A 15,967-nucleotide genomic window follows, 5' to 3' on the forward strand; every position below is an offset into this window, starting at 1 on the left:
AAAGCTGGATCTTAAGAGATCTTCTGTTCCAACCTCCTTTATTGTTCAGTGAGGAATTAAGGCTCAGAGAGGTTCAGTGATTTGTCCAAAAACATAACATTGAGTTAGGGATGGGACTGGGGCAGGAACTCCTTTCTGACCTGACATTCTGCCAGTGCTGTCTTCATCTGTATCCCTGTTGTATTCAGTATTCATTGGGTACATCTTAGCCAAAAGAATGACTGAATTTAACTGAACGTAATTTTTGATGTTTTTATATATTTAACCCTTAGTTGAGTTAATTAATTCTTCAATTACAGCAGTATTTAATACAGTAAGTCCTGAGGCAGACAGCATTTATGATATGATATGTACTTTTTAGAGCTATTGATTCTCACTGGGATTGATATAGTTTGACAGTCCCTGTTTCCTTACCAAGATCATACAGCAGCCTGCGTTGCTAATTTCTCATTATCTGGAGGACTTTGGTCTTAGAGCTGTAGATACTTTTTCCTGTCAGTTATTGCGCTCTCAGTACCTATGTTATGTGTTATATATGCTTGTGTGCAACCATCCTTTGATGTGATTTTCTGGGGTTAGTGCTGAGCTGAAGCTTTTACTCCTGCTTTCTTCTTATCAGCCTGTCACAGAGGCAAAGATACCTGACAAACGGGTCTCACCATCCAAGCCAGCCTCTGCCCCGGCCTTCAGACCTGGCACCAAGAGCACCCAGACTGGTCCAAAAGTCACAGCGTCTGCCACTCTTACCTCAACTGGGCCAAGCAGCCGGAGCCCACCCATAGCCCTGTCCAAGAGGCCCACTGGTGAGTATTGCCATGTTTTCCCCTATGGGAAGAAGAGGAGAGTAGAACCTTGGGTTTGCCCAAGGTGTAGGCTTGCTTATGCACAGGGTAAAATCCGCAAATTTGATCCTCATGTGAGGTTATATAATGTGTATTCAAAAGAATCTTGAGTGAAAGGGATTCTTTCTCATGAACTCCCATGTATAATTTACTGTTCTTTTTTTAATGACCCTACAGCACCTACTACTTTGTGGTCATAGGCTTAGAACACAAGAAATGACCTATTTGATTCTGGGGGCATGTATTGATTACTTGCTCCCAAGGTCATGTGGATGCATTTCAAGACTGTAGAAAAGAGTGAAACATAGTGCCTGGCTTTGTGCATCACATAAGGACGTGATCTTTACATGGCTGTCCAATTAACCACCTTGTTGCCAGACACTAGCATGATCCCTTGCTCACAGGGGACAGTTGGTAATTGTTGAATGAATGCCCAAATCTCAGTGTTGGATGAGCCACTCCCAGGCAGCTTGTTAGACATAATGTTAAGAAGTATATGTTTGTGCAGCTGTCAAGACTGAGGGAAAACCTGCAGACATCAAGAAGATGGCTACAAAGTCTGTACCAGGTAATAACTCACCCCTCACTGTGTAGAACCCCAATTTAAACGACTTCCATGACTTTGCAACTCCCTTTTGCTCTTTCCTCTGAACTCTTGTAATCTCTCATTCCTGTCTTTGCAGCTGACTTGAGTCGCTCAAGGAGCACCTCTACCATTGCTGTGAAGAAAAACACCACTGCCCCTGGGGCAGCATCCCCAGCAGGGGTGACTCCCAGTCGAGTCAAGTCCACACCTACACCTCCCCGATCTTCTGTGACGCCTTCTGTAGAAAAGAAGCCCACAACAGCCAAGTCCAGTTCCTCTGCCCCCAGGCTGAGCCGCCTGACAACCAATACTTCTGCCCCTGATCTAAAGAATGTCCGCTCCAAAGTTGGCTCCACAGAAAACATCAAGCATCAACCTGGAGGAGGCCGGGTGGGTCCAGGGAACTTGGGGTTTTTAGCATGCTATCCCCTGCTTTTTCCCCTGCCACATCTACTCACTGTGCCTAGGCACGTCTTGGTCCTCTAGGGGGGTCCATCAGAGAGGGAGGGCTTCAGATTAGAGTTAGGGGATTTCAGCCTGGGCTCCACAGCCCAGCACTACAGAAGGAATAAGCTCTGGGTTTTCTCTTTGTGTCTCAGTTAAATTCCTGGTTTTTCATGGTTCTTTAATAGCCTGCATTGTGCAGTGAGCATCATGACCATCAGAAAGCAGAACATCTCTTTGTTCCTCAAGCCATTACTTGGCTGGGGAGTCTCTGAAAGAAGAGGACTAGGGTGTCCTCTTGTGGCCAGGATGACTTGCTGCGAGCCTCTGCCTTTCCTATAAAAGGGACTGCAGTAGAGTATCAAGATGGAGAAAGGCATGATGGCAGACTATGCTTCACTTTTAAGGATTTTCTGGTTGCGCTCATCTGGATTTACTTGTTAACCATAAATAACCAGGGTGCTTAGTGTGTGGAAAAATAGTGGCAACAGTTCATTTGAGAATGTTCATCTTCAGTGTCATTCTCTATCATTTAAGCCACCCCACCTGTGCTCAGAGAAGGATTACTTTACCTCAATCCAGAGCTGTTAACCAATTGAAGAGGGCACAAAAATGAGACAGAATTTTGTTGCTTTTGGATAATACTGATAACAAACTAGGGTTAGTCTGGGGTGAGGGCCTAAAAGTTGCTCTTAGTAGGAGGCTGTGGCTTTACCCTCCCCTGCTAGGCCAGTGGGACTATGATGCTGATAGCCCAACTCCCCTTTCTGTGCTCCACTTACACTGTCAAGGTACAAAAGTTGCAGGAGGTCTTGGTGGGTATCTGGTGATATCGGTGGTTTTTTGTTCCAACATGCCTGAAGCTGTTTGACACATCCCATCATCAGTAGTGACTCCCTGTGACCATGGCTGTCTGCTTGGGGCACCAGAACATTTGAGTGGAAGAACATATGATTTGAAATTGATAACCCAACACACACTCAGAATAGAATCACTAACTTGGTCTTCTTAGTCAAATCAGTCTTAGCTGGATTAGCCAGATCTTCTCTGCAAATGGTGTCTTGATCTCTTTTCACATCTCAAGACTTTAGTCTGCAGTGCCTCTTCCTCTTCCTTGCCCTCCCTCCCCTTCAGCCCCTGGGAATAGGTGTTTTTTTTCCTAGATGCAAGGGTGACCTGCTTCTGTCTGATAGCCTGGCCTGGACTCTTGGCATTTGGGTTCTTATCCTCTCTTTGTTTGAAATTTGCCCTCCCTTTATCTCCATCCAGGCCAAAATAGAGAAAAAAACAGAGGCAGCTGCCACAGCGCGAAAGCCTGAACCTAATGCTGTCACTAAATCAGCCGGCCCAGTTGTGAGTGTGCAGAAACCGCCTGCTGGGAAAGTGAGTTTTATTTAGAATTTTACCTCTTGGAGGTAAAAGATGGTAAACTATTTCTTCCAGCCTGAGTCACGTTCCCTTCTATTGTGCTTTTTTCCTTTCTTAACTAGTTTCTACTTTTCTCCCATGTTCCTTCCTCTGTGTTTGATGACTCAGCCATTAGAAACTTTTTTACATTAACTCTGGAAGTTAATTGACTTGGGAACCCAGTGGTCCTTTTGTGAATATTAACTCAGCTGGGTAAAAAGGATATAAAAGATTTTAGTAACTTCCTTCACACAGACCTTGGTCTGGAACCCAGGAACACAAACACACTCAGAATCTGACTCTTGCCCAGTAATCACAGCACTGGCAGTCTTCCAGCCTCTGTGCTTTGCAGTGAACTAGAAGACCTTCTTTCTTCTATCACTGTTTGGCATGGAGATAGCTTCATTTATCCTGTTACCCAAGCACCTCTTAACTGAAAGCTAGGGTGCTCATTACCAGCAGAAACCCACTCAGCCTAAAAGTTGCAGTGTCAACTGGAGGACAGAAGGTAAGCTGAAATCCTAGGTTCTTTTCTTTTTCCTCCACACCCTGGAGTAATACCCCTTCTTCTTGCAGTGGGAACCTTTGTCCCTTAGCTGTGGCAGGTATGTGACCTCTGTGGCTAAGGGCTGCCAGAGAGGCAGGGGAGTAGGTGTCAACCCAAAGATAATATTGTATAATGGCAGATGAAGACTGTGCTATGGCTTCTGGATGACTCCATTAGGTGTCTGTTCAGACCAGGATTCATTAGAAAGTGTTTTGCTAACTGGTTATTGATCAGTGAAGTCATAAAGAAGGCACAAAATGGTGATATATGGGTTGGTATTTCTCAGGGTAGAGTGCTCTGCTCTGTGGAAAACCTCCATTTTGAGTACTGCATCCTTTGTGAGGGTCACTGAAGTTAAGGAAGGAATGAAGCTGGCAGCTACTTCTTCTTAAGATGGCCCCAAAAGAATTCTTGTGCCTTGGTGTGACCCCATTCCAAGGGAGCCTTTTGCATATAGTACCAAGGTGCTGGTGGCTTCCAGATTGTGCATCATTGCACCTCTGGCTAAAGGCTATTCTCCTTGAACATGAAACTTACCAGGGCATAGGTTTGGGCCTCTGGAGGGCTGAAGAAGGTGTTTTACTGTGGGCCTATATTTCAAATATACTATACTTTCTCAAGATCTGGGCTATGTGTGGATGTGTGGGAGCTGCTTGGGACAAGAGGATGTTTTTAGAAACTGTTGCCTGCACTTTCACTGGTTTCCAAGATTCTGCATGGCAGGTCCAGCAGCCTCTGGTCACTTGCATGTATAACTAATCAATCTCCCTTTCTTTCTGTTAATACCACGTGTGCTCCTTCAGCCAACTGCTCAGTTCTTTCCTGAAAAGCTTAGCTTCCCAAGTGGATCTGCCCTAGATTTAAGGAACAGTCATCCTTGGGTGAGATCTGGTCCTAATGAGAGGATCCTTGTAGACAGAAGCCATAGGATGATGAGATCTAGTTCCTGGAAAGAGGCAGGGCAGGGCAAAGGTTGGGGCTACATGGGTTGTCTTCCAGGTCCTGTTACTATCTGGGCCTGTAAACCACAACCCAGCCCCCAAGGACCATAGATGATCACCATGTAGCGCATTTACACCATCTGTGTGTGTCCCTGTGGTATTTGTTCGTGTTTTCACTCCTTTTTCTGCTCCTTCAAACTCTTTCCCCTGTGCTTTTCTGCTGTTATGCTGAAAGTGGGGGAAAGTTTTAACAACACTCTTTGTTGGTTACTGTGATCATGTGTAGACTCACAGCCTGCACTGTGTTGGTTCTAACCAACCCTCTTCCGTTGTGTTGTTTTTTTCTGTTCTCTAACACTCTAGGTCCAGATAGTCTCCAAAAAAGTGAGCTACAGCCATATTCAGTCCAAGTGTGGTTCCAAGGACAATATTAAGCATGTCCCTGGAGGTGGTAATGTAAGTATAAGCTCTGGACAGCTGGCATCTGAGGCACAGCCCATTGGGGGCACACTGGGGCAAGGGCTACCTGCTGGCACTGACAAGGACATGTCAGCCTGGCCAGGGCTTTCTCCAAGAAGCAGTTTAGCAGAACAAGGGGAAATGTGATACCCAGATGTGCATAGGTCAAGTGTTTGTGGTGAGCCTCTATAATACCTAAAGGTGCCCACTGTGGGTGGAAGATCTTGGGAGATCCTCCCACTGCGCAGACACCTGGGCTCAGGGCAGCAGTAAGCATCAGGCCTATTGCCTGTCTCAGTCAGATTCTGGGGATACACACTTTACGCTCGGGGTACAGATAGCATTGCAGTGGCCTCAATCCTCACATCCTTGCTATTACACAAAGAGAGAATTAATAATTTCCCCCTTCTTCCTTCTCTGCTTGTCCCTTTATCTTTGTTTCTCTCCTCTCTTCTTCCCTCTTCTACTTTTCTCTCTCTAGTTTTCATTTTCCTCCTTCCCTTCTGTTTCTTCACCCATTTTTTCTTCTTTTTATTTACTTTCCCTTTTTTTCTTTTCTATCCACACATACTTCCCTCTTCTATCCACACATACTTTTTCCCATGCTCCAGTGGCAGTTCTAGGATCTGTGTTGGGATCACAGTGACTGACTCACAGCAGTTCCTGATCTAGGGAGAAACAGGCAAAGTGTCACTGTCATTTAGTGTGTAAAGAATGACTCTCCAGTAGCTCTTTTTCTTTCTCCTTTTACTAATAAATCTGTTCTTTAAAAATGTAAAAATTAGCCCTCCCTGGTGGTGCAGCGGGTTAAAGCACTGCACTGAGAAGCTAAAGCCACTTCCACATGAGTTCGATTCCTGCCTGCCCCGGAGGTGACCACATGGCGTGGCAGACCTCTCCTGACCCGCCCGCTGCTCCCCTCAGCAGTGTACTTCGTCGATCTGCCTGTTCTGCTCCCCACTCTGTCTCTGGTGAAGCCTCTCACGAAACCCTGAGGCTCTGGCCTGTACCCCAGTTCTGTTTGTACAAATAAATAGATCTTTAAAAAAAAAAAAAGAAAAAAGTAAAGATTGACCCTCCCTGGTGGCGCCACAGGTTAGGACGCAGCACCGCAAGCTGGCCTCAGCCACTTCCGTGCTAGTTCAATCCCTGGCCCTGGTGGTGACCACATGGCACAACAGACCTCTACTGACCCGCCTGCTGCTCCCCTCAACAGTGTACTTGTCAGTCTGCCTGTTCTGCTTCCCACTCTATCTCTGGTGAATCCTCTCACCGCCCCTGCAACTCTGGCTTGTACCCCAGTTCTGTATGAATAAGTAAATAGTTTTTTTTTTTTAAGTAAAAATTAAAAAACAAAGAATCCCCAGCATGTGCAAGGAGTGTTGTAGAGCATTCACATGCAGCCTCGTCCCCTCCTGCTTTTCCACCTCCTACACCAGAATGCAAGTTCCAGCCTGACTTGGTCTCTTCTGAGTTTATTGGCTTCTTTTTCCTTACTATCCTGAGCTAGACTAAATCCTGCTCTATACAATCTCTTTATTTTCAGTCTCTTGTCTCTCCTGTCACCGTTGATGGTTATGCCATCCTGCCCATGGCCTAAAAACACTCCATACTCTTGAGGAGTGCAAGAGTTGGTTCCACACAACTCCCCCTCACTGGACTTCCTTTCTAGTTATTTTCCCTCCAGTGGCTCTTAGCAAAGACAGAAACCATTTCGTTTGCACTCAGAGTATATATGGCCAACCTGGACCAAGAACTGGGTTACAGGCCAGAGGTTTTGGGGGTAAGAGGATTCACCAGAGACAGCGTGGGGAACAGAACAGGTAGATGTACTGAAATGAACTGCTGAGGGGAGCAGCGGGCAGGACAGGAGAGGTCTGCTGCACTATGTGGGTCAGCTCCCTGGCTGGGGATCACACTGGTGCTGCAGTGGCTGCAGCTACCTTCATAATGCTGTCCTTTAACTCACTGCACCACCAGGCAGGGCCCAAGGTATTTTTTTTTTTTAATTGAAGTAACTTTGTACTACAACATTATGTAAATTCCAGGTGTACATCACTGAGAAGCAATATGTGGTATACTGCATTAAGTTCACTGCTAACCGTCCAATTCAACTTTCACCATATCATTGTCTCCTTTGTCCAGATTTACCCATCTACCTTTTCCCTTCCCTTCTGGTAACCCCTAATTGGTCTTATAATCAAAATCACATTTGACTTTGTTCACCACATATTATTAGGACTTTAATAGGTGGTGGATGTGTTTCTGACTGGAGACATGTGTCTTTCTCTTCTGGTTGTTCCTCTTTTTGTGACGTTTACAGCTACTGATGCCCAGGACTTAGAGTTTCCTGGGGCATAACACTTCGAGTTTCCTGGGGCATACCACTTCCAGGTTCCCTTCTTCATTTATTAGCTGGAATACATCTTTAAAGCCATACTTCCCCGTATCGACTATTCTTCAACTGAGATCTAGGCAAGAGACAAAAAAGTGGAAGCTTCAAGTGTGCACACTTTCAAGAAATATATGGGCTTCACATCTTGGAGAGAACTGGGCCTTGACAAGTGGCCATCTCGCTGTTAACTCTACAGCAAGGTGGCACCTCTATTGATTCCAGGCATGTGGTGTCCTGGCTTACATAGTTTCCAGGTCTTTGGCTGCAAAAAGTATATTTCCTATGTTGTTCCTGTTGAGGGTGAATCACAGCCTGTTGGAAAGATGAAGTGGAGGAGTGTTTGTGGCAAATGAGTGTTAGACACCTGAAGTAGTATGTATCCTGTTGATGCTGTTGGTTCCTTTAAGTAATGGTGTAAAGAAGATGGAGTGAAGCTAGAGCTTGGGAAGTTTTTGTGAAAGGCAGCCTTTGAACTGGACTATATATAGAATGGGAGGAGAAATGCAGTGGTTTGCTTCATTAGGGAATAGCATGTGAACAGAGTTCTTTTTTTTTTTTTAAGAATTATTTGTTCATACAGAACTGGGGTACAGGTCAGAGGTATGGGGTGGTGAGAGGCTTCAACAGACAGAGGGGAGCAGAACAGGCAGATCGATGAAGTACACTGCTGAGGGTAGCAGTGGGCGGGTCAGGAGAGGTCTGCTACGCCATGTGGTCACCTCCGGGGAGGGCTGGGATCGAACTCATGCAGAAGTGGCTTAAGCTTTAACCTGCTGTGCCACCACGGAGGGCCCTGAACAGAGTTCTTAGAAGCAAAAGTGAGGGTGACTTAGGCAAGCAGATGATTATAAGAAGTTATTGACAAGGTCCTAGAAGGTGGCCACTGAATGATGGCAAGGGACCTGATCCATGGAAGCATAAGGTGGCATGCCATACAAATGGCTAACTACCATAAGAAGAACCGAAGCGACTAAAGGGAAGCATTTTTCACTTGCAAATTAGCATGTCTATTCTCAAAGAAAATCATTGCTGCCATGGTTATAATAGTGAAAATTTAGTAAGGGGGGAACCCCTGAATGTTCAATATTAAGAATATGATTAGATTTATGTAACTTCTTACAAAGTATTATGTGAGCCTTCCTTTGCAGTCTTCAGCTTTGGTGGGGGAAATGCTTATAATAATGAAGCAGGAATACCAAGTCATATCTGTCATATAGCTGTGCTGTCAACGATGAGGTAGAAACATTATTCCAAATTATCTCTGGGCAAGGAGTTAATGGGCGAGATTTGAGGTGGAACAACACTTTCGAGTTTTGATGTTGGGCAACGAGATGTGGGGAAAAAAAGCTGTGTGGGAAGGGTCACGATGGAAAGACTGTGGGTGTGGGTGGATTAGGGGCTCTTTTAAGCACTTTGGTAGTTGACCTTAACCTTGATTGAGTTGAAATAAAGGGCTTAATAGGAGACATGGGGAAGCATGGTGTCATCCTGATAATATAAACTTTCTTTCCGAGGCAACATTTCTTTCATGTTTTCTTCTCAGGTTCAGATTCAGAACAAAAAGGTAGACATCTCTAAGGTCTCCTCCAAGTGTGGTTCCAAGGCCAACATCAAGCACAAGCCTGGTGAGTGGACCTTCTTTGCCCCCAGATGCCTGGGGTAATAAACCAGCTGGGCTGTGTCCTTATCATTTCATAAAGTATTCCTGAAGCCATGCCCAAGAGGACACAGCAGTAGAAACCTCACAGCTCTCAGTCCCTGTGAGAAGTGGGAGTTGGAATGCTGACATCTTAGAGGAGGAATAGTGAATAAAGGCTGCCATCCGTAAAGTCATCCTCTTGAGGACTTGCTGGGTCATGACACTGTTGACCTAAGCCTACAGAGAGGTGAGCTTGGTGCTGAAAACCCAGTTCAGCCTTCCAGATGAGCACTCCCAGCACCAATACAGAAGGCACTTGAAAGAGACGTGGTGGTCAGGACTCACCTGTCACAATTGGGAGCCATAAATGTTCCCAAATAGGAAGTGTTACCCACCAGCTCTGGCAGAAGATGGAAAGGCATTCACTCTGGGCCCACAGACGTGGATCTTGGATTTCAGTAATGCAGTTTCCTTCCAGCACAGTTGAGTAACTGAGCAGCTGGGATGTTGTTTGAGCCCAGTCAGTGCTTTTGCCTCAGCACTCACCTTTAAATCCTGGTGTTCCCTTGTGCCCGGGTTTACAGCAGCTTTGAGAGTAGGGAAACATCACTGCAACAGCAGGCACATTGCCTGACAGCTCTGGTGTCTCAGAGGACAGTGACCATGGGTCAATTAAGGGAAGGCAAAGAAAATTCCCTCCTCTTTCAGTAAGAGAGGATATAGAATATATTCTATATAAAAGGTTCAAAGAGTTTGGCCCTTAATTACCCTTTGGTTTTGCCATTTTATCTAGAAAATTTTCCTCTTGTAAGATACCTCAAGTCACTCACCCTGTGACTTGAGGTCCAGTTTTTGCTGGGGGCACCTACAGAATTTAGTGAAGTATGGCCCATGCCCCTGTCCTGAGCCTGTGGCCACACTGACTGGTGACCTGAATCTTGTCCAGCATGCAGACTGCCTTTCCTATCTCCACCAGTGGAGGGCGCTTGATCCATTCCTGCTCTTGTCTGTGACTACTCTTTCAATGCATGGTCCTGAGGCCACTCTCAACTTGCATCTTTTCACTACTGTGATACTCTTCAGTGTCTTGGGCCAACTATATCCACCCTGTTTTGTCAGTCACTCACTTGGTGGTTACTTAAGGCAAGTCAACTTTTATCCAGTATCAGTGCTGGCATCTGTAAAACAGGGGCCTGACCTGATGGGCAGAATGTTCATGAGACTGGAGAAGGTGGGGGTAGACTGCACTGCCTGCTTAGTTATGGGATGTCAGTTATCACATTGCAGAGAGAGCATGTATCAGATGCATCTTGGCACTTTAAAGGTTTTGCCCAGGGGCTACACTCTGCAATCTGGGCCTGTCTGAGTCTGGTCAGCAGCTGCAGGCAGTGAGGGTGGTAAGGATGGCTTTGCTTGTCAATGGAATGATTCCCGCTGGCTGGCTGAAGAGCTAAGTTTGGTAAGAGTAGGGTTTTTTTTGTTTTGTTTTTTTTTTTTTTGAGAGAAAGAGAAATGTGTGCTGGCTGCAGCAGCTCCCCTCCCCCCCCCCCCCCCAATCAAAAATCACCTTGTGGAGTAGCCCAATTTTGACAACATGCTCATTGTGTGCCTCCTTGCTAGTCTTTGGCCATTAGGAACAGGTCATGTGACCTTCCCCCTAGTTCTGTACTAGACACATAGCCAGTCCTTGGTTAACCTAGGATTTTTGTTCCCGGAACCTGGCTTTTCCTTCAGGGATTTCTCTGCTATCCTGGTGGATGACAAATTCTTTTTTGTTTCCAGGTGGAGGAGATGTCAAGATTGAAAGTCAGAAGTTGAATTTCAAGGAGAAGGCCCAGGCAAAGGTGGGATCCTTCGATAATGTGGGCCACCTGCCTGCAGGAGGTGCCGTGAAGGTAGTTAGTGGTTCACCAGTGAGGGAAGCTAGGGAGGGGAGGGCTTGTGCAGCTGGAGTCTGGGTCCTAGCAGGTGGGCACCTGTCACCGCTCCTCAGTCTGTTTAAGAATCATGTTTCACTCACACCATTGCTGTTTCCCATTGTCCATCTGAGGCAGGACAGATGAAGAGGCTCCAGCCCAGCCACTTCTCACCCTTTCAGCTTGAGACAGAACCTTCTCCTGAGTGCCATCACCTTCCTTACTTGTTGAGCCTATCTCAGTCAGTTTCGGAGGTCTGTTGGCTGGGGCATGGATCACTACAGGCAGATGGTCCACCTAGTGCAGTTCCTACAAGCTACTCATGAAAGAGGGAAGTGTGAGTCAGGCTGCATGTCAGAGTCCATTCTAACCTGGGACAGGTTAGCACATTTCCAGCTGCCAGAGACAGCAGGCCTGGTCTGGGGTACTGCCAGTGGCCTACCCTGGTCCCAGACTCTGGAGAGCATATGAGCAGCAGGGCTTCCATCCTTAGGACTGGCTGAGCCTCTCTTCTCTTTCCTCCTCCTGTTCTCTCCCTCCCTCCCTCCTTCTACATTACTGTGAGACCCTTTGTGTGCCACAGTGCTGTCTACTTTTTGTTCCATGTTGTCTTAGGAAGGGGGGGTTTGTGGAGCAGTACTTTGCAGGCTCCTGGGTGTAAGGATAGCTGCAGTTGCTCAGGGAAAATGGGATGAGGGGGAAAAGGGGCCAAGCAGCTGCTGTCCTCCCCTTCGATCTTGCACCTGCTAGGCCCACCCTGGTCTCCCATCCTTTTGTCCTGTCCTTCATTGTTCTGATTCAGCCCTGCCTCAGTTTTTTCAACATTTGTGGCCTTGACTCAGAGGCTTTCAGTTTGTCCCTCCACACCTTTTGAGCCACTGCACTGTGGGGTGCTAACTGGTGTGTAATACTGTATGGCAAGTGCATCTAAGCCAGGCTTTACCCCTGTGCCTGTCTGACTGCAAGTCCTAAGTTCTCTTCCTTGTTCATGTTATCTTCCTTTTTTATTTCTGGAATTATTTGTCTTATACAGAGAATTGTTTCACTCCTCTGAGTAAAGACTCCTGTGGAATCTTCCATTATCACCTTTTGGGCATTCTAGCTCACTGGTGCCTTCCTTTCTTCTGTTTTTCCTTGTACTAGATATTAGTGTTCTCCCACATGCTCTCCTCTCATGAAGCCCTTCAGATTTTCAAAGTCTCCTTAGATCACCCCTCCTTGGACACCTTTCGCCATGTGGCTCCATTTCCCAGAATGGTGTCCGGCAGAGGAAAGTGTCAATATATGCAGTCCATGAACAGATAGAGAACTAGGCAGAGCTGCCTCATTACAGCTGTGAGTTTCTTAGCATGCATTACGTGCAGAAGGTGGTCTGGGATTTGTTGGGAAGCAGGGGACTGACCTCATCCTCCTGGAGCTTCCTAACTTAACTGTGGCATCCCTGCTTCCCAGCCAGGGCCAGACCTGCCATCGTGAGATTGTTCCTCAGTCTTAACTGCTGTTTTTATTTGGTATCATCCTTGTTGAGAAGCCTGGAACCTTTCAACTCGGAGACTTTTGACACCTTGTATTTCACAGAGGAAGCTCCAAGAGCATGTGCCTATCCTGGACTGTGCTCTCTTACACCAGAACCTGTGTTCTTGCCCCTACCAGGAGTCAAGCTCACGGTTGGGGTTTGGGGTGGGCAACACCTGTAACTTCATCCAGTGGGGAAATGGACAACGGGGTGGGGGCTGTGTGTAAAACCTACCACCATCACCCATCCCACTCCCTCCCCAACTGACCCTGCACTGTCTCCCCCACTGTTTCATTGTAGACTGAGGGCGGTGGCAGCGAGGCCCCTCCGTGTCCTGGCCCCCCTGCTGGGGAGGAGCCGGCCATCCCTGAGGCAGCGCCTGAAGCTGGCGCCCCTACTCCAGCCAGTGGCCTCAATGGTCACACCCCCCTGTCAGGGGGTGGTGACCAAAGGGAGGCCCAGACCTTGGACACCCAGATCCAGGAGACAAGTAAGTGGCTGGGCTTGGCCTGAAGGCCAGCCAGGGGCCCTGCCACTGGCTGCAAATTGTGAAACTCATTTTTTGACTAGAATATGGCCTAAATTTTAACGAAGCAACCTTTTATTTTCCAGGCATCTAATGATGACATTCTGGTCTCGTCTTCCGTTCCCTGTGTCCCCCTCTTGTCTCTCTTGTTTCCCTTTCCTTCCCCTCCTCCCGTGTCACTGCAGATTGAGACCTACAGGCTGACGTTCCGGGCAAACGCCAGGGCTCGCACCGACCATGGGGCCGACATTGTCTCCCGCCCTCCCCACTTCCCTGGTGGCGTCAGCTCAGGCACCCGGGCTTTTGGCTCTCTCTCCCGGGCTGCCCACTAGAACCGTGACTGCTCAGTTGCTAGGCAGTCCTCTAGACCCCTCCTGCCTTGCTTGCCCTGGACAGCAGCAGTCCCACCCCCTATCTTCTAACTCCATGCCCTAGGCCCAGCTCTCGGCTTTGCTCCATCCCATCCTTACACCACTGCTCCAAGGGGAAGGCTGGGTCGGGGAACAGGGTGGGTGAGACTAACTTGGGATCCAGGAGAGGGGAACCGGATTCCAACCTCCTCCTTGGGTTTTTGGACCAAACCCAAGAGAAACTGACATACCCTTCCTCCTCCTGTCTACCTGAAGGGAAGAGTGGAAGTGGACATACATGTAATGGCCATGTGCTGACCGCATCCCCTGGAGTCCACTATATTACTGCCTCTTTCCCTTAGGCCCCACAAAGGTGCGCTCCATACTGGTGGGGCCAGGTGCCAATTGCTGCCCTGTCCCAAGTTAGTTAGGGGTCAGTGCTACCTGTCCCCACTGCTTCCCATACCTGCCTAGCTGCTATCACATTTTTTTTCTTGTTTTACCCCCACCCCACCCCTTTTAAAATAACCTGAAAACTGGTGGAGTTTTGCAGGTCAAAGCCATGTCTGAATGAAAGTCTGCAGTAGGTGTTAAAGGAAATAAGAAGGGGAGATCCTTAAGCCTCCAGCTGGGAGGTCAGGCATTGGGGGCTGTCCTGCTGTGGGCAGCTCGGGGCCCTAGAGATGATGTGAACCAGGCAGAAGCATAAGGGTGGTGGTCTGGTGATCAGGTAGTTCACACTAGGGACTGGTCAGTGTGAACTGGTGGTTTTATTATTTTGTGTGTATGCTGCTTTTCTTTCTAACCAAGAGGCTGGTTTTGGTATCTCTGTCTCATTCCCTGGGATCTGGTGGGATATACAAGACCAGGGCTGGAGGAAAGCTGGGAAGGGCCATGGAGATCAATTTTTTCCCAGCCTCCAGGCACAGGACATTCGTGCCCTCAGTTATCAGAGCTTAAGATGTCTAGAACTTGTGGATAGTGGGGAATCAGGTCTGGAAATTAAAAAAATAAAGGCATGAAACTGAGGCCATCCGCTTCCCTATAGCTTGGCTGGAGAGGTCTGCACAAGACAAGGCAGTCTATAGAGGGATATCCCTGCTAGGCCTGGTCTTGGGGTGGCTGCAATGATGAGAAATCCCGGGAATTGTATTGACACGAAGATTATTAATTGCACTTGTATTTTTTGTATTAAAGTTTGCATGGTTTCTAATAAAGGATTAAAACATAACAGTTTGTAATGAAATGGCCTGGACGTTTCCAAGGGCTTTTCCTCTATCAGAGCATTTTCTGCAGTGCAGACTTGTCTCTGAGGATGCAGCCCAGTTTGCCCCCTCAGGCCCTCTTATTCCACCTTTGTCGACTCCTGCCCTGCCTGCTGAAACTGGAGGAGCTAAGGGCTTTTGACTTGGTTCAAGTTTGACTTTCATGTAGCGGGAGGGCATCTTTCGGCCAGACGGATGTTCCTGATTTGAAGTAGTAGTTCCTTTGGGCAGGCTTGACACTCTAGCTCCAGCTTCCCCAAACATATACTGAGAAATTGCAGAGGTCTTGTAGAAAAAGTGTTACTGGAGCCAGAGCCTGTCTACAGGTTTGCCCACACCAGGGACATTAGGACACCTTTTTGTCAGGAGTGTGATAAAGCGCATCAATAATGGTGGGTAGGGCAACAGAGTAGGGATAAGTGCCCTCTCCATTGATCTGGGGACCTTAGGCATTCCCTGGTTGGCAACAGGCTGTATCTAGGGCCTTTCAGTCCTTTGGCCAGGGGTAGGGGCGGAGGAGGTGCCTGAGCAGAGTGCTCTGTAGGTGGGCTGGAGTGGACAATATTCCAAGTTTATCTGGTCACAGCTCCGTGTGCTGGATACTCAGCAGCCACTTAGGGATGGGACATTTATGTATTTCCTGGTTTGCTTATGGCTCAGCTATTTCCCGTGTGGATCTGATTGTTTTAATGATTTCAAAAGTAAATAAAAGCTTGTAATGTCCCACCATGTCTTTTGTATGTCCTGGTTTGTCTCCACGGATAACCCTGTCTGCCCCCATTCCCATCCCCTCACACTGAGCCTAGTGTGCACTGTGTAGTCTTGACCTGCACCTGTGGACCTTATGAAGTCCAGGCTGTGGCAGGTTGTTACAAACCCAAGCCCACTGAGAGTTAAGGTCCAAGTGAATATTACCTGCCCTATAGAATTTCACCCCCACAATCTGGCTAGAGAAGGCAGCCAGAATGACTGAGCACACACACTATGGCCTCACATGAGCACTGTCTAACCTGCAAGGAGAGTTCTGACAGGACCATGGCAGGTTATCAGGTTATCTGTAGGAGTAGCTATAACACCTGTTAATAGGGCCCACTCTGGGGGCACAGCGGGTTAAAGCACGGCACTATGACGTTA

At 47.5% G+C, this 15,967-nt stretch overlaps 1 protein-coding gene across 9 annotated transcripts in view; it reads left to right on the top strand.

Moving 5' to 3' along the window:
- The window catches only part of MAP4 (microtubule-associated protein 4), a 160,215-nt gene extending 144,653 nt beyond the window's left edge, over positions 1-15,562 (top strand). For 3 of the 9 annotated variants that reach the window (XM_012735309.1, XM_012735315.1, XM_012735316.1), the window contains 9 exons: positions 620-803; positions 1,351-1,410; positions 1,526-1,818; positions 3,142-3,255; positions 5,131-5,223; positions 9,165-9,246; positions 11,043-11,155; positions 12,993-13,182; positions 13,305-15,562. In XM_012735309.1, the coding sequence (XP_012590763.1) occupies positions 620-803; positions 1,351-1,410; positions 1,526-1,818; positions 3,142-3,255; positions 5,131-5,223; positions 9,165-9,246; positions 11,043-11,155; positions 12,993-13,182; positions 13,305-13,312 (1,137 nt within the window). In that variant the 3' untranslated portion in view covers positions 13,313-15,562. Of the gene's footprint in view, positions 1-619; positions 804-1,350; positions 1,411-1,525; positions 1,819-3,141; positions 3,256-5,130; positions 5,224-9,164; positions 9,247-11,042; positions 11,156-12,992; positions 13,221-13,304 lie in introns of those variants that run through there. The other 6 variants (XM_012735314.1, XM_012735317.1, XM_012735310.1 and 3 more) reach the window with 5 other exon arrangements.
- Positions 15,563-15,967: the final 405 nt, after the last annotated feature.

Source organism: Condylura cristata, unplaced genomic scaffold (assembly GCF_000260355.1).
Source record: "Condylura cristata isolate star-nosed mole 26May11 unplaced genomic scaffold, ConCri1.0 scaffold00004, whole genome shotgun sequence".
Lineage (NCBI taxonomy): Eukaryota > Metazoa > Chordata > Mammalia > Eulipotyphla > Talpidae > Condylura > Condylura cristata.